Source organism: Scylla paramamosain, chromosome 46 (assembly GCF_035594125.1).
Source record: "Scylla paramamosain isolate STU-SP2022 chromosome 46, ASM3559412v1, whole genome shotgun sequence".
In the NCBI taxonomy this organism is placed as follows: domain Eukaryota; kingdom Metazoa; phylum Arthropoda; class Malacostraca; order Decapoda; family Portunidae; genus Scylla; species Scylla paramamosain.
Window position 1 is genome coordinate 1594173 of NC_087196.1, and position 18789 is coordinate 1612961.

Consider the following 18789-nt stretch of genomic DNA (forward strand, 5'->3'; position numbering starts at 1 on the left):
TAGTCTGGCCCTCTCATATCCCGGACTCCTCTCTGCGAGATCTAGTGGCTCTCTGCTTTCCTTAGCATCTAGGTGCTCCCTATATCCGTGACATCGCACGATGTTTTCGCCTCGAACCATTATCACTACCATTATAGCTTATTTTCGTAACCTTTTCACGTATGATCCATTTCCTTGCTCCCTCATAATCGGATATTTAAGTCATAGACACCTGGCTCTTTCTTGTGATATCTTTTAGTCATACGGTAATCTATTAGTCAGCTGATCATCCTCTGGGCCGTGTCATTGGTCATGTCGACATCCGCTGATCGTTTTCGGTATCTCTTAGTTCTCAGATAACTTCAGGATATAGGAGTTGATTCTAAAAGCTTCTCTTTTGTTCCGTTGCTTCTCTTTATGTTGATATTTATTTTTGTATTTCTTGTTCACCTCCTCCAATAACCTCAGGGTAAGGGAATTGATTCTAGAAGCTTTCCGCTTTTTTCCGTTGCGTCTCTCAATCCTGATATTTACTTTTGTATCTCTTTTTCACCTTTGTCTTTTGCTGTCTTCTGTTTTTCTATCTTGATTTCTCATCCTGTGATATTTCCTATTTGTCTTGGCATTTGCTTGTATATCTCTTACTCTACTTTGTCTTTTGCTGTCTTTTACTTTTATATTAGTCATTGGGAACTTGCTGTTGTTCTCGATACCTTCTCTTGACTCATCGGCCTGCGATATGTATTGGTAATCTTGCTATTTGCTCTTGTAACTCCATTTGATCGTCTGTGCTCTCGCCGACTTCTTCCCGCACTATCTTCTGGTTTTCCGTCTATTCCCTTCTTTCTTCTGTTATTACCTATGCTTCTCTTTCTACGTCTACTTCTGTTCTTGTGCCTTCTTAGATATTATTTTTTATTGTTCTGCTCCTGCGTCGTCTCGAGTCACCACATAACCAAGACACTAACCCCACTGATCCAGATATCTGGCGTTATTCGTTGCGTGCTCAAGACACTGACCCCATTGATCCAGGTCCCAAGACCCAGCGTTGTTCTGTATTTTCCTCACTTGCCTCCATGTTCTCTTAAGGCGAAAATAAGGTTCTGCTCAATGTTATATTACTTATAAAATTAATAGAAAAAGTTAAAAGGTAATCTATAACTTGTTGACCAACCTTCTCCACAAACATAAGAACCTCATGTCCAGGGAAGAGAGCCCTTTCTCCAAGTATCAGCCACACCTGGAAGGTCCCTTCCTTATCGTGACAGCGGAAAAGATATCGCTCCTGCAGCTCCACCAGACAGGGACAGTCCACTAGACAGTGTCGCACTATAAGGGGAACCAAGCAGCCATCACATAATAGTTGGATGAGGTAACCATGAGCGAGACGTGTGTGACCCGGCTGGAGACGGGCCAGTGCAGTCTCTAAGCAGTGCCTCTGCACATAGACATATGTCCATGGGCGAAAAGTTACAGACGTTATCTCACTCATCTTTGTGGTGACAACCACATCTTCCCACCTGCTCTGCCAACTGACAAGAATTGCCTTGTATACGCTTGTTGAGATAAAATAGCTACACCCCTTGCCTATAGTTAAAATAAGGCGTGTACGTGAACATACCTGTGTCATCATGTACCTAACCGGGTTTCACATAGCGGTACTGAGTGTTACCAACTGTAGCGACATGTCCCTAAACGTAGGGACATTTAGCTAATTTTGACCGTAAGGAAGTAGGGACGCCCAGAAAAATTTCCCTTCAGCGTACGGACTTAAAGCAATCATCAATATTTTGTATATGTCCATGTAACACACACACACACACACACACACACACACACACACACACACACACACACACACACACACGGTCCGCTAGCGTAGTGGTTAGTGTGGTCAGCGCACTCTGCTGAAAGCCGAGGGACCAGGGTTTGATCGCCTGGGCGGACGTGTAGCCCCTGTTCACCTAGCAGTGAATAGGTAAGGGATGTAAGTCGAGGAACTGTGACCTCGTTGTTCCAGTGTGTTGTGTATGAGTGGTTTCGGTTTAACCCAAAGATTGGTCAATACGAGCCCTGAGCTCTTTCCATAGGGGAACGGCCGGCTGTTTCGAGAGACCAGCAGCAGACTGTACAGTGAAGTAGAATTACACACACACACACACACACACACACACACACACACACACACACACACTTTGTATGCCTACTGCATACTCATATACGTATATACAATTTTCTCATTCTCTAAAAAAAAATATATATATATATATATATATATATATATATATATATATATATATATATATATATATATATATATATATATATATATATATATATATATATATATATATATATATATATATATATATATATATATATATATATATATATATATATATATATATATATATATATATATATATATATATATATATATATATATATATATATATATATATATATATATATATATATATATATATATATATATATATATATATATATATATATATATATATATATATATATATATATATATATATATATATATATATATATATATATATATATATATATATATATATATATATATATATATATATAGATAGATACTCGTAGATAGATAGATAGATAGATAGATAGATATATAGATATAGATATAAATATATATATATATATATATATATATATATATATATATATATATATATATATATATATATATATATATATATATATATATATATATATATATATATATATATATATATATATATATATATATATATATATATATATATATATATATATATATATATATATATATATATATATATATATATATATATATATATATATATATATATATATAGGTTGGCTGAGTAACCCAGCCACAGGGGGCACAAACCAGTGCAACTCAGTGCCGGTCCCAAGCCCGGATAAATGGGGAGGGTTGCGTCAAGAAGGGCATCCGGCGTAAAAATTTTCCAGTACAATGATACGGATCATAAATGAAAGCACCATACCGGATCGGTCGCAGCCAGGGTTACCAACGACCGCCTACGGCGCTGTGCCCCAACAGGGTGCCGGTGGATAGTATGTGACTGTTGGGAGGAGGAGAAGAAGAGGAGGAGGACGGGTTCGGAGGAAGCAAGAAAGAAGGAAGGACAGAAAAGTAGAGATAAGAGTTGGGTCTTTAAATGTTGGCACCATGACTGGTAAAGGGAGAGAATTGGCTGACACGATGGAGAAAAGAAAGATAGATGTCTTCTGTGTACAGGAAACTAAATGGCGGGAAAGCGAAGCGAGGCTGATTGGAGGAGGTTGCAAGTTGTTCTATTATGGCGTTGATGGAGGGAGGAATGGCATTGGAGTAATAGTAAAGGAAAAGTATTTCAACAGTGTACTGTAAGTAAAGAGGGTATCTGATAGAGTAATGAGTTTGGAAATGGAAATCGAAGAGATACATATAAATGTGATCAGTGCATACACCCCACAGATGGGGGTGTGAGTTGGGCGAAGAGGAGGAGTTATGGAGTGAGGTGGAGGAAGTGATACAGAACATCCCCAGAGAGGAGAGGATTGTTATTGGAGCAGACTTTAATTGATATATCGGAGAAGGAAATAATGGTGACGAGGATGTGATAGGCAAATATGGTGTGGGAGAGAAATGCGGAGGGACAGATGGTTGTTAACTGTGCGAAACGGATGGAGATGGCATTGGTGAACACCTATTTTAAGAAGAGGGAGGAGCACAGAGTTACATACATAAGTGGAGGAGGGAGCACACAGATAAACTTTATACTGTGTAGGAGATGCAACATGAAAGAGTTTAGCGATTGTAAGGTTGTGCCCGGGGAGAGTGTGGCAAGACAGCATAGAGTGTTAGTTGGGAACTTGAGCCTGAAAATGAAGACAAGGAGGAAAGTGAGAACTGAACCAAAGATCAAAATAATGGTGGAAACTAAAGGAGGAGGAGTACAATACAGCATTTAAGCAGGAGGTGAGCCAAGCTTTGGCAGAAAGGGAAGAGGTCAGTTGGGAGGAGATCATACATACAGCCATACATGTACTTGGGATGACATCAGGACGAAGAGAAGAAGACAAGGAAACCTGGTAGTGGAATGAGGAATTGCAGGATAGCATGAAGAGGGAGAGGCTGACAAAACGAAACTGGGAAAGACATAGGGACGAAGGAAATCTTCAGGAATACAAGGAAATGTGTAGCACAGCGAAGAAGGAAGTGGCAAAGGCAAAGGAAAAGGCACATGAAGAGTTACATGAGAAGTTAGATACCAAGGAAGGGGAGAAAGACCTCTATCGACTGGCCAGACAGGGAAACAGAGTTGGGAGGGATGTGCAGCATGTTAAAATGATAAAGGATGCAAACGGAAATATACTGACAAGGGAAGAGAATATATTAAAAAGACGGAAGGATTATTTTGAGGATCTGATGAACATCGAAAATGAAAGGGAAAGAAGGTTAGAGGAGGTGGAAGAGTTAAATCAGGAAGTGCCAAGGATCAGTAGAGAAGAGGTAAGGAACGCTTTGAGGAGGATAAAGGGAGGTAAAGCAGTAGGTCCAAATAAGATACCAGTGGAAGCATGGAGAAGTTTAGGAGAGATGGCAATGGGTTGGCTAAACAGACTGTTCAACGGGATCTTGGAAGACGAGAGGATGCCAGATGAGTGGAGAAAAAGTTTGAAAAAGATTGAAACTGAGCAGGACCAAGACTGAGTACATGTGTCTCAACGGAGGTGATGGTGAGACAATAAGGCTACAAGGTGTGCAAATGACAAAGGTTGACGAATTTAGATATTTGGGGTCCACGGTACAGAGTAATGGAGACTGTGGTAGGGAGGTAAAGAAGAGAGTGCAAGCGGGATGGAATGGGTGGAGGAAGACGGCAGCAGTGATATGTGACAGAAAGATTTCCGCAAGAACAAAGGGAAAGATTTATAACAGTAGTGAGACCCACCATGCTGTACGGTATGGAAACAGTACCACTAACGAAAAAGCAGGAAGTGGAGTTGGAAGTAGCGGAATTGAAGATGTTGCGATTTGCTCTTGGAGTGACGAGGATGGATAAAATCAGAAATTATTACATCAGAGGAACAACACACGTACGTCGGTTTGGGGACAATGCAAGGGAGGTTAGGCTGAGGTGGTTTGGACATGTCAGGAGGAGTGACAAGGGGTTTGTGGGGAGGAGGATGCTGGACATGGATCTAGCTGGCATGAGGAAGAGAGGGAGACCAAAGAGAAGGTATATGGATGCTGTGAAGGGAGACATGCAAGTGGTGGGCGTGACAGAGGAAGGCACAGAAGATCGAGCGCACTGGAGAAGAGTGATTTGCTGTGGTGACCCCTAAATGGAAGAAGCCGAAAAAAGATAGGTTGCCTGAGTGGCAGTAGGCTGTCCTATAACATGAAAATTAAGATTAAAAGGATTCAAATAACAGTCTACAAGGGATTCTAAATGAAGAGGTACTCTACAAAATTTTTGGCATAAAAGTCTCAAATTAAGGAGAGACAGAGAGAAAGAGAGAGAGAGAGAGAGAGAGAGAGAGAGAGAGAGAGAGAGAGAGAGAGAGAGAGAGAGAGAGAGAGAGAGAGAGAGAGAGAGAGAGAGAGAGAAAGAGAGAAATATATAACTCAAGGTGCTCCATAAGTTAATCTACAAATTACTATTACCGTTACCTTGCTTTGGTTAATATATCAGTGCAGTGATGTGGTTGCGTCTCTCTCTAGCAAGCAGGTAGTGCTGTATTGCTGTACAACCAAAAATAAACCCAAGACTGTGGTCTGTGTTTGCCTCCGTGTCCTTGACGTGGAAAACACCACAGTTGGTGACCCCGGAGTGACGCCGTGACACGCGATGGTGACCACATACGACATGCGTGACGTTCCTGCCTTCACGCCTGACATGGCCACATGTTTTCCTCACCTCGAAGAGATTTGGGATGGTGTGGCGAGACGCGCTTTGGCGACGGCGCTTTACCACTCAGTGTGGCAACGGGAGGGCCCCACGGTTCCTCAGAGGCTTTGGTGTCTCATCCCGGACTCCCCCTCGCAGCTGTGGTGTGATGTGCCCCGTCCCGTCTCGCCGCCATCCGCTGGTGCGCCACCTCGCCGTCCGTCCCCGCTGCGCGCCCAACCCACCCTCGCCCAACGCCACCCGCTCGGGCATCACCTCCCGCCCCGCCCAATGCTGCCCGCTCGGGCACCACCTCCCGTCCCACCCGACGCCGCCCGCTGGTGCTCTCGCCGCCTGCTCCGAACCGCCGTCGCATATCTGCGGATATGGGTACGCATAGGTCCGAAACTGGGCTGCCTCGTAGGGGCCGCGTGCGTGCATGCAACGCGCCGCGACGCCGTGGGGGGGAGGGGGGGGGCTTGCGTGATCCCTATGACCTGATGAGCGAGGCTAGAGGGGGCTTCGGCCCCTGCTCCTCCTTACTTAGGGGAGAGCAGCTAGCAAGGTCGCTAATGAAAAACCAGACAAAATGGTTCCCAGAGTTATGCTGCCAGTACGGTTCAACGGTGCCGCTCACCAGAGGGGCCACCTTTTGAAGTCATCCTGTGTTGGATGGTTGGGTGTCTGGGCTGGGATGCGTTGTTGGGGCAGGTCTTAGTTCCGTCGTGGACAAACTTTCGAGTCATGAGAGGCCACTTTTTAAAACGAATAGCCTCCATGAGGACGAGGTACCCCGTTCATGGCGGCCAGCGCTCGCTCCCTTCGTTGTCCCAGCAGGTGGTCTCCCTTGGTCCTTGGAGCCAATTTATTTCTGTAGTATCCATATGAGTAAATATAAAAGCTCCTCTGGTCCTCGAGAGACGGTCGACCAGGCCCTCAAGACATCACCTTCTGGTCGTGATGGTGATGTGTAGGCGGGGACTTGTACTCCTCCTCCTCTTGTTTCTCAAGGTGAAAGACGCCTTGGGTCAGTCCTATCTTGACACTTTCATGATCATTAATATCTATGCCTCCTATTCACTCAGTTCTCAAAAGCCTTTCGGAACAATTCTCCATATCTGTCTCAGATATGATGGTGACTGTCTCTCTAATCGGTGTTACATGACATTTACATCAGACGATGCTGACAAAGCTGCTCTTGAGGCAATAAATTATCTGCGTCTTGGAAAGAGCAACTTAACTGCTGAAGTAATTCCATCAAGCAATGTAGCTGATATTGAGAATGATTATTGTCCCAATGTCTTTGGAACACAACAAATAACATCAAGAAATATGGTGAAATAAGGTGTCTTAATCAAAGCTAAAAATTTATCACAGGCAATGATGCTGCTCCATCTACCATGCCCTTCAAACTCTCAGAAGATGACATCCTTCAGGTATGTCCAGATAATGTTTAACGAGTGGCCAAGATTAAAGGCAATGGTAATATGATAATGCTCACATTCTATGGTTCTTTTCTCCCTGACTGTGTTAAGATCGGTCATCTCTCTCTCTCTCTCTCTCTCTCTCTCTCTCTCTCTCTCTCTCTCTCTCTCTCTCTCTCTCTCTCTCTCTCTCTCTCTCTCTCTCTCCCAGTAAAAGTTTTCATCGATCGTCCACTGCAATGTTACTGATGTTATGAATTCTGTCATGGGAGGAACAATTGTACAATTTTTTCCTAGTCTGGTCACTCCTCTGCCCTTGACTGCCCTAGAATATGAATCAGACCCTTACTGCTTGTTCTGCAGGGAAGTTCATCCACTACGGTCTCGACAATGTAAGAGGTGCCGCCTTGAACAGGACATCCTTTAACTGGCTAATTCTCAATTCATTAGTCTTGGTAATGCCAGGCGGGAACTTCTTTTTAGACACAAAGATGCTGGGGCAAATGCATACGCCTCCTCCCTCCGCTCTAATTCCTCTTTCTCTACCACGCGAAAGAAATGCTGCAACACCTTCCCGCCTTTCTCAACTATCTAATGTCTCTTCTCATTCCTGTGAGAATATCGCTGCTTTAATTACTGTCTGCAACAGGTTTTCTGTTATGGAAAGTTTCACCCCTCTGCATCTTCAACCAAACCCTCTACTACATCTTCAGCAAAACCCTCAATTGCATCTTCACCAGCTACACCACAGACTCCTCGTAGAAAAGTACATATTGTCAAAGTCCATGTCCCCATGGATTCCCAACCATGAACGACTTCCAAGACTTTTAAACCACCACAGCAACACATTAACAACTATTTCACTTTTACTGTTCAGTCCTACCAGAAACGTTCGTTGGAGTCTGCTGAGTCCTTAGACTCAACAGGCGTCCCTCCCTCGGAAAATCCCTGTGGGAGCGTCTGATGTCTCCCAGCCAGACGTAATTAAAGTGATTCATCCAATTCTGATATGGATATGGAGGGTTTCTCTTCCCATCATCCAAATAAGACTTCCTCCAAGAGTGATAATGATACATCTTTGTCGAGGAATGCTCCTCTGGTCTCTTCAGAAGTTTCGGAGACTCGTGTGCAGGTAGCTATCCCGACACCAGTTACAAAATCTCAGGTTTCTGCGCCTATAAGTAATGTAGGATCAGATAAGCCTTGCCAGCCGAGTAAGCTTCAGGTTCGCATAAGGAAGTTTATAAGTGTGGCTTTTTTTTCTGAAAACCGCCTCAAAATAGTAAAATTCAAGATCCTGCAGTGGAATTGTCGCATGCAGTGGAATTGTTTGCGTGCCTCCTGGGAAGATCTCCGGGTGTCGATCACAATAATTTTCTCCTGTTTGCATATGTTTGCAAAAGACAAATCTCAGAGAATCAACTCACTTTGGTCCTCCTGGTTATCGTGCTTGCTTCTTCACTCCATTTCCTGGTCAGGGCCACCACGGTGGCACTGCCATCTTTATTCGCAATGATATTCCTTTTATTCATCTGCAAATTCACTTGTCGCTGCAGGTTGTTGCTCTTAAGGTTTTTATTAATCGTTTTTTTATTAATTGTGCACTCTGTATCTGCCTCCCAGTATTCCTATCAAGAGAAATTAACATTTCTTTTCTCGCCTTTAAAATTATCTTCCTTCTCTTATTTTACTTGGAGACTTCAGTGGCAGCCATCCTTTATGAATGATGACGCTGTCAACCCTCGTGGTCTTTTAATTGCTTCTTTTATCGAGGATTCATGATTGAAGACTTTAAACTCTGGAGACATGACCCATTTCCACAGTCAAACTGGTACTTTTACAATAATAGATTCCTTTCTTTGTACCTCTAATTCTTTTCTTGATTTTAACTGGAAAGTTTTACCAGATCAATATGGGAGCGAACCCTTCCCAGTTTTATTGGAGTCAACTGCTTCTGCACCACAGTCACGGCCTCCCCGATGGCTGCTAGATAAGGCTGATTGACACCTATTCAAAGATCTCAGCACCCCTGCCTGCTCATTGGATGATACAGGAAACATTTATGAGGCTGCAGCATACTCTATTGATGTCTTGCACTTAAGTGCTATTCAGACCATCCCTAAGACTTCTGGCCAGTTTCCTAAATGTCCTGTCCCATGGTGGAATGCGGATTGTACAGCCGCTGTTGAAGAACCGCCTTTTCTCGCCTTCGACGGCATCGTGGGGACGTCCACTGTTTGGAATCTTTTCGACGAGTGTGTGCCCGTGCTCGCCGCACTTTAAAGATGGCTCGGCAGGAGTTTTGGGAGAGTTTTGTGATCTCTTCCATCACAGTTCGCACACCACTCACCGAGGTCTTCAACAGAGTCCACAAAATATCTGGAAAGTACTCTCCTCCTTCTCCACCTGTTTTATCCCATGATAGGAAAACGGTGGCAGACCTAAAGACAGTTGCCGGCCTGTTTGTTGAGTATTTTGCAAGTGTCTCTAGAAAGGATCCAAGATCCTTTCTAGAGACACTTCATCTTAGATATTTGGAATCTGTTGGCGTCTATTTTGCCTCCCTTGGTTTTATAATGTCCCATTTTCTCGGTCAGAGCCTTTGTCCCAGTGCCACGATTCATTCCCAGATCCCGATAACATCCCATATTCCTTTTTGCGCCACATGTCCAATGAAGCTTTTACCTTTTTACTCGACCTCTATAACTTTATTTGGAATACCGGTAATTTTCCATCCTCTTGGGGTGTGGCTGTAATTATTCCCATTCCAAAGCCTGGAAAAGATCAGCTAACGACCAATTATCGCCCCATTTCTTTAATTTCATGCATTTGTAAGTTGCTGGAAAAGATGGTGACTATCAGGCTCATGTGTTACTTGGGGAGAGGGAATTACTTGTCTCGGGTTCAGTATGGTTTCCGGAAAATGCGATCTACGACTGATGCTTTATTGTCTCTGGAATCTTTCATTTGTGAGGCATTTCCTAATAAGCAACACCGTGTCACAGTCTTTTTTTGATTTAGAGAAAGCTTATAATACAGCTTGGCATCATGGCATTTTACTTTGTTTGAGTTTGACCTTCGTGGCCGACTCCCTATTTTTATACAACAGTTTTTATCTCGTCGTTTTGTACAGGTACGGGATGGAGGTGATCTATCTTGAGTACGCCTACTTAAGGATGGCGTGCTGCAAAGAAGTATTCTTAGTGTCAAATGTTTCGCTTTAGTGTCACTGGTGTACTTCCGGAAAGAGTTCTTGGTAGCTTATATGCCGATGACTTGTCTACTTTTATGCAACTCGGATGCCATTGGTTGACAGGAAGCTGTAGGTGGCACTCAATAGGATATCTCAGTGGGCCGCAACTCGGGGATTTCGTTTCTCGGTTTTAAAGACTGTGGTCAAGCATTTTTGCCGCCTTCGTGGTGTTTATCCTGACTCAGACTTGTATCTATATGATAGAAGAATCTCTTGTGTGGAAGAAACTCGTTTCCTGGGACTTATATTTGACAGTCACGTGACTTGGGTACCCAGCTTTCACTATATCAAAGCAGCATGCATGAAGGCGCTGTCACTTCTAAGAGTTTTGGCTCATACTTCTTGGGGCGCTGACAGATAGACCCTCATAGCCCTGCACCGAATTCTTTTTCTTTCTAAATTAGAGTACGGTTGTGAAATCTATTCGTCTGCTACTAAGGCTCGGCTCCGTGTGTTGGATTACGTGCACCACGCTGGTATTCGCCTGGCAACTATTGCGTTCCGCTCATCTCCAATCCCTACCTTACTGATGGATACTGGTGTCCTGCCACTGGACCTACGCCATCAGCCTCTAGTGATGAGGTGTTGGTATCGAATCCACCGCCTTTCTGAGTTTGTCACTTGTACAACAGTTCCTCATGATGCACGTTTCTCCATGTATGATGTTCGCTCTAGATTTCCTAAGCCTCTTGGATATCGGGTGAGGTCTGCCATGACCGAGTTTGAAATACTCTAAGTATTGGTAGTTTTCGCGGTTGTCGATCTGCCCTTCTGTTGCTGACAATGAAAATTTATGAGTTTCGTGCTTTATTTTTGGAACACTCTTCGACACACTTAGGCTCCATCCCTGTGTACACATATGGTTCAAAGTCTGATGCAAGAGTGCGATATAGTCTTATATTCCCTTCTTTCTGTCGAGGCGGTAGCCTTTCGGTAGTTGCCTCTGTTTTTATGGGAGAGTTATCCGCCATTATTCTTGCCATAAAAATAATTTTTACTGTACCGGTTTCAACTTTTACTATATTTAGTGACTCTCGTAATGCGTTGGATCATTTTACTTCCTCCATCCCTCCCTTAAACTTACCTGTATTAGAATGAATTAACCTGCTTCATCGCAGAGGATATCACATAACATTTTGTTGGGTATCTGCACATGTGGGAGTTCATGGTAATGAGAAGGCCTGGTTAAAGAGGCGGCAACTCGAGTTCCTCCTTCCATCCCCATTCTCTTTCATGATTTATACTCCAGTAAAAGGATTGCAGTTCTTGCCAGTCGGGAGGGTAGGTGGGAAGATGTAGTTGCCACTACTATGATGGGTGAAAATAATTTCTGTAATTTCCCGTCCATTGACATACGTCCATGTACAGCGGCGCAGCTCACTGGCCTATCTCCGGACAGGTCACACACGTCTCACTCATGGTTACCTCATGTCCCGGGAAACCCAGCCATTCTGTAATGACTTTTTTAGGTCCCCTTACAGTGCGACACTTTCTAGTAGACTGTTCCAGTCTGGTGGAGCTGCGGGAGCAATATCTCTTCCGTCGTCGCGATGAGGATGGAACCTTCCATATGTCGCTGATACTTGAAGAGAGGTTCTTATTTTTCTGGAGGAGGCTGGTCTTTTAAAGAAATTATAGATTACCTTTCAAGTACCTACTCTCTTATTTATTTTAAAAGTAATATAATATTGGACAGAACCTTATTTTTTTGTACTGAGAGAACATTGAGACAAGTGAGGAAGACACATAACGAACAACGTTGGGTCTTGGGCCGTGGATCAGTGGGGTCAGTGTCTTGGACACATAACAAACAACGCCAGATATCTGGGTCAGTGGGATTAGTGTCATAGGCACGTAACAAACAACGCCAGATATCTGGGTCAGTGGGGTCAGTCTTGGGTACGTAACAAACAACGTCAGATATCTGGGTCAGTGGGGTCTTGGGTACATAACAAACAATGCCAGATATCTAGGCCAGTGGGGTCAGTGTCCTGGGTACGGAACGAACAACGCCAGACAGTGGTGTGGGTCAATGGGGTCAGTACCCTCTCACTTTAAATTAAATCAAATTAAATAAAGTAATTAAAATGTTATGATACCAGTCCTCTCATTTTTACCACTTAAGGTTTTTTTTTTTTTTTAATGGCTCTTTTTTTATGTTTTCTTTTATACTAGTCTTTTAACATTTTTACCTTACCTATAATTTTGTTTTTAATGCTGAGATTTTAAGAACTGCAATCTTTGTCGCTTTTAAAGGTTTCTAGGAGCGTCATATGACCGCGATGTTGCTTCGCTATAAATTAAATCAATCAATAAATCAATTAATACTGGCATCCACTTTTTTCCTATTATTCATCAATGACCTAAACCAATTTTTTTGTTCTATCCACTGCTACGTTGATGATATGACCCTGGATCTCTCCACATCTTTTCGTAGACCTCCAACCCTTCAGTAAGTAAACAGCTCACGCAAGAAAGCCACAGAACGCAATCTTCCAAATAACTATTCTCTCTTCTTCAGTGACACTATACTGTCTCCCTCTTCTACACTGAACATCCTCGGCCTGTCCTTTAATTATAATCTAAACTGGAAACTTCAATTATCATCTCTAGCTATAGTAGCTTCTATGGAGTTAGACGTTCTGAATCATTTGTGCCAATTTTTCCCAGCTGCTAATTCTGTACACCTTATCCATCCATGTATGGATTATGGTTCACATGTTTGGGGTGGGGGGGGATTCCACTCGTACCGTAATTTTAGAGAAGGTGGAATCAAAAGCTTTTCGTCTTATCAATTCTCTTTTGACTGTCTTCAGCGTCTCTCTCATCACCGCACTGTTGCATTCCTTGCTCTTTTCTACCACTGTTTTCATGCTAACTGCTTTCCTGTTTTTTTTTTTTTACTTTATGCCTCCCCTCTTTTGGCCTTGCTGCACAAGATTTTCTTATTTCTATCATGTCTATTGTGTCCACATCTGTAATGCACGAGTTAACCAGTATTTTGAATCACTCATGATTTTCCCTGGTAAACTCTGAAACTCCCTGCTTGCACCTGAATTTTCACCTTCCTAAGACTTAAATTCTTTCTGGAGGGAAGTTTCAAGACACTTATCCTCAGTTTCTTGATTACTCTATATGACCTCAATGAAAACTGGCATTAAATGGGCCTTTTTTTCTTTTTTCTTTTTTTTCTTACGCCTGACAGTGGCCCTCTTTCATAAAAAAGAAATAATAAATAAAATAATAATAATAATAATAATAATAATATTAATAATAATAATAATAACAATAATAATAATAATAATAATAATAATAATAATAGTATAATATGTTGATTTCCTTAAAAACACGTCATAAAATCATCTCTATATTAAAGGCAAGACTGTGAATATTGTATTTGTCGCGTGCAATCTTAATTCATTCTTGCCATAGTACTCAGTGTTATATAAATCGCAGAGAAAACTCAACTATTGCTTGCATGCTTAAGCACATGGTTGGATAATTAATTATAAGTGATGGTATTGTGGTTTTAGACAAAATGGAATAGAAAGGAGGCAGCATTCACATGCTCACCTGCTTGGCTACCCAATGCAATTTGGATGTTCATGGCTGGAAGTCATATCTTTGCCCAAATCTACTACCTGTAAGATGTTAATCTTGATACTTAAACATACTGCAAAGATGGTAGTGCAGAATGGACTTGAATGTTGGCTTGATAGGTGAGCTAACACATTGTGGCAGGTACATCACACTGCAGCCACCTTTACGAGTACTTCTGTACATGAAAACTTATGAGCTTGATTCAAAGGATTAATATGAGTAGCTCGGTCATAATGCCATGTAACCATTAGGCTGATACATATCCCGTCACCTGGAAAGCCAAGGACAATATCAGCGACACAGGCCTCAGATATTTTATGAGCTCATACACAAAGTAAGGAGGAACTTCCAAGTCTACAAAACAGTTACCTCTCTTCTGATGATCCCTAGGAAAGCGAAATTAGAACAAATCATTATTCCACTTGGAATTATTTAATCAGTACATTGCTTAGTAAGATAAAATCATGGGCAACGTATATCCGAATGAAAAGCTGCGTAAGTGGACAAATCGTGTCTCTCCTCACGTTCTTCAGTACAACGGCTAAGTGTTTTGTCCTTCTGGCCACTTGGCGGCGCTGCATTCGCGCGGCGACCAGCTTGCCCATTAGAGTAGACCGTCCTTCTACGTAGTATACAGAGTCCTTGTTCAAACCTTCGAAGCTGAGCTGGTTACAATTTATCATAGCGACGAATCAGGCCACAACTTATGACCGCGACTGTACATGCAAGTTATGGAAATGATACTAAAAATGATAATGAAAAATGAGAATGCACATAATAATTGGTACAGCTTTGAAAATTAAATGAGATACAGTAACCGAATGTGATGAGATGGGTCAAGATAAAAGTTGAATAATATAATAGTATTGAAGAAGATAAAAAAAAAAATCTATGAAAAGAAGTGAAGGAAATGTAGGGCATGTAGAAATTTTGAGTGTGTTATGGATCATAGTATAAAGAAGTTGATTGATCAGGAAAATAACATTGCTGAGCTCTCTCTCTCTCTCTCTCTCTCTCTCTCTCTCTCTCTCTCTCTCTCTCTCTCTCTCTCTCTCTCTCTCTCTCTCTCTCTCAGTACAATGGTTATTGACAAAGACAATGACATAATTTTGTCTTGAGGACACAATTGTAAGGAATGCATTCACGTGACTAGATGAGCTTGAAGACACCAAATGTATAGTTGAAACTCTAGGGCAACTGCAGGGAGATGTCTAAAGCTACACTTATATGCAGGGACTTACTGCGGTGATTACTCTTTTATCCTGTTAGGATAAAACGTACGTCTAACTCGTCCCAAGTGTGGACTGTCACTAGAGTGTGAGAACGTGACTTGGAGCATTTAGAGGAGAGGGCGAGGAGCAGGGACTCACACAACTCCGCCTAGCTCGCCTCGCTGCGGATAGGCTACCTGTCGGGGACCTGTCAACTCTTGTCCCCAGCCTGTCAACTCTTGCTCTCTCTCTCTCTCTCTCTCTCTCTCTCTCTCTCTCTCTCTCTCTCTCTTTCCTTCTTCGTACACTTATTTATCATTCTAATTACGCCCTACTAGACAATTATAATATATATATATATATATATATATATATATATATATATATATATATATATATATATATATATATATATATATATATATATATATATATATTAGGGTGGCCCTCTGTAGGGGGGTGAAATTTCAAACGAATAATGTCTATGCTCCAAACCCGGATTCTTGTTCCTTTTGACCCAGAAACGTGCTGTGCAAGGTTTCATTGAAATCGGAATATATTTAAACGGTGCTCAACGACTCTGAAATTTTACTCATCGAACGCTAGTCACAAGCACTCCGGGTCCCCCTCCCACGTTGCTCTCGTGGGAGTATTAGCCGCTTTCCTCTCCTGGCGGGGGTTGTGTGGTTGCTAGCCACTCATTGTCGCCCGGTCCGTGCAAGCGTTCCCTTCCTGGTGTCCGGGAACTGGCGCCGATGGTCCGCGACGACCTGGACGAGGAACTGCAGTTGTTCTTCGTCCTTCGTCAGGAGCCGGTTATATTCCTGAATCAGGGCGACGCCTCGTTCCGCGTGGTCATTGGTGACCGACAGGTTCCCCAGCGCTTTGCACGCCTTGCCGTACGCCTCATCCTTCTTCCAGTCTGCCGGTTCCAACGCCAGGAATCCCTTGTCGATGGACATCTTGGAGAAGAACGAGGACGTATTGGAGGTCACGAAGTCCTCAAGGCTGCAGCCGCTGATCGCTGAAGCGGGAATGGTCACTCGCTTCTGGGCTGTGTCGTTGCCGTCCTTCTCCTCAATCGCCGCTACCATCTTCTTCTTTGTTTCTGATGAAACCCGGTCGTCGAAGAACGCCAGGGCTACCAGCTCTTCCGAGAGGTACCAGGTCTGTCCGCTCTTTCAGGGCCTGAAGGAACCACTCGATGTCGACCTCTCCTGCTCCATCCTCGATCGGCTGGAACTCGCCTTGGTTGATGAAGGGCCACCTCTCCTGGAAACGCTTGAACAGCAGGACAGCAGGCCCTGTAGTTGGCCCCATCACCGACGTGAAGACCGCCTCGATCACGAGCTCGAGAATGTGATGCCGGCAGGCGAGGTAGAGGAGGTCGCTCTTCAGCTGCCGCTCAATCAGGGTACACGCCCCGGTGTGGCGACCCGTGTTGGCGGCGGTGGTGTCAAAGGACATCCCCACGACCCGGTCAGCGACGCTCCACTTCTCCAACGCCTCCACGACGGCCTTCGCTTCATTCGCCCCTCTTCCACTGGGAAGCTTCGCCACCTGCAGCAGCTGAACCTCCCCTCCCCCAGACACGAGGATGGGCAGGCGGTCGACGTGGGCGTTGCTGGTGAGATCCGGCATCAGCTTCCCGTCCCAGTGGACTACCAAGGGGCCTTCTACTCGCAGCTTCTCCTTGAGGGCGGAGGCCAGTTGCTCGCGGTGACGACGGCGCTGGCTTTGGATCGATGTCCTGTTGATGTTGTACTCAACTGTGTCGTGCCCCAGGGCACGCGCTGTCTCGGTGAGGACGAACACTGCGCCACGGTCGCTCACCTTGACGCGATCCAAAGAGGCCGCCACGTCCGGGGTGACGATGTTGAGGTTCGCTCGAGGCCGTTTGGGTGGGACTGGGGAGATACCAAGTGTGGGGCTTCCTTCGGCGCTGGTGCTAGAGGAGGTTGAGGACGAATCCTCCAACTGGACTCTTGCCGCGGACGTCGACGCCTCCTCCTCCGCGCGTCGCTTCCTCACCTCCTGTGTCGCTTGCCGCTGTGACGATCGCTGTTCTTGGGCAGCTAGTGCTGTGTCCACCCCTCCCATGCGTCCCCGGCGTCCTGGTTCACGTTGAGCGAGAAGAAAAGCTTTGTCCTCCTCGTTTGTCATTGTCTCTAAAGCGCCGGCCTTCGCGACGTCGAAGAGATTCGCCAGGCGCTCCTTGAACTCCTCCTCCCTCTTCACTTGTGTTCCTGTTGTCCGTGCCTTGTTCTTGCGTACAAGGGTGTACTCCTTGTACAAGGTCTGGATGTTCTTGACGACGGTGTCAATCCGCTGCATGGGAATTCTAGCCTTAGCCCACAGCGCCTCAACAATTTTCGAGACCTTCCGGGACGCGTCCACCACCGTCATCTTCTCTACGTCCAACTTGTAGGTCAGGAGGCCCAGAACTTCTCCAGAGGATGGAAGTTGGGCTCCAGATATCTCGTTTATGGGGGCACACAGATAACGTCGCTTAGAAGCCATATTAGCCTGAAAATGAGAAAGGATTGACAACAGTTAGTAACGCACTCCAGAAACATGCAAACACGTTGAAAAAGTACTGCCAAGCACTAGACAAATCCTAGACAGAGGAAAAGGAGCACTAGACGAGAGTTGCCACACACAGTCCTTGGTCCATAGTCCACCAACGAGAGCATCTGAGAATAGAGCCGCGGCATTTGTCACCGACAAAGCCCCTGTATCGTTGAACGTGAAAATGATCTTATATAGTAAAACTTCAAGGTCGTTGAGCACCGGGTAAATATTATTCGATTTAAAAAAAAAATTACTCGCGTGGTTTTCTCATAGAGTGGAACAAGAATCCGGGTTTGGAGACTGGATTTTCAAACTTTCGAAAATAAGGGCCACCCTAATATATATATATATATATATATATATATATATATGTGTGTGTGTGTGTGTGTGTGTGTGTGTGTGTGTGTGTGATTATTATGTGTGTCTGTCGTTTGTTGAAACTGGCTCTCCCTAGAACGTGGCTGGCGTTTGCTTCTCAGGTGTTGGAGTTAGTGGTTGGTGAAATATCTCCTTGTCTGTTGGTGGGAGAAACAGACTGATGATCTTATTTGTGTAACTTGAGGTTACTACCGCTAGGGGAAAGGGTGCAAAAGTCAACAGGGGACCTTGTATCCCATATTAAGCCCTGCACCCAGTCACGTAGATGGTGACTTGGGGGAAGCTAGTCCAAGTGAAACTGCTGGGGAAAGAGCAGGGGTGTGTAGTCGTAACAGAAATTGACGACCTCGCAAGGATGTCTGGAAGCTTTGTAACCACGTAGGGGGAAATAGTTAAATGTTTATTTTGTTGTTCTTTGTGTGGCCAAACTCACACTACACCATGGAGGAAAA

General features: G+C 44.0%; 1 protein-coding gene across 1 annotated transcript; it reads left to right on the top strand.

Moving 5' to 3' along the window:
- Positions 1-4962: 4962 nt before the first annotated feature.
- On the top strand, positions 4963-5355 carry LOC135094636 (uncharacterized). Its single transcript, XM_063994893.1, has one exon. The coding sequence runs from the start codon at positions 4963-4965 to the stop codon at positions 5353-5355; it is 393 nt and encodes a 130-aa protein (XP_063850963.1).
- The last annotated feature ends 13434 nt before the right edge of the window (positions 5356-18789 follow it).

Coding starts and splice junctions, on each gene's coding strand:
- LOC135094636 (XM_063994893.1), top strand. CDS start 4,963: ATGCTGTACGGTATGGAAACAGTACCACTAACGAAAAAGCAGGAAGTG.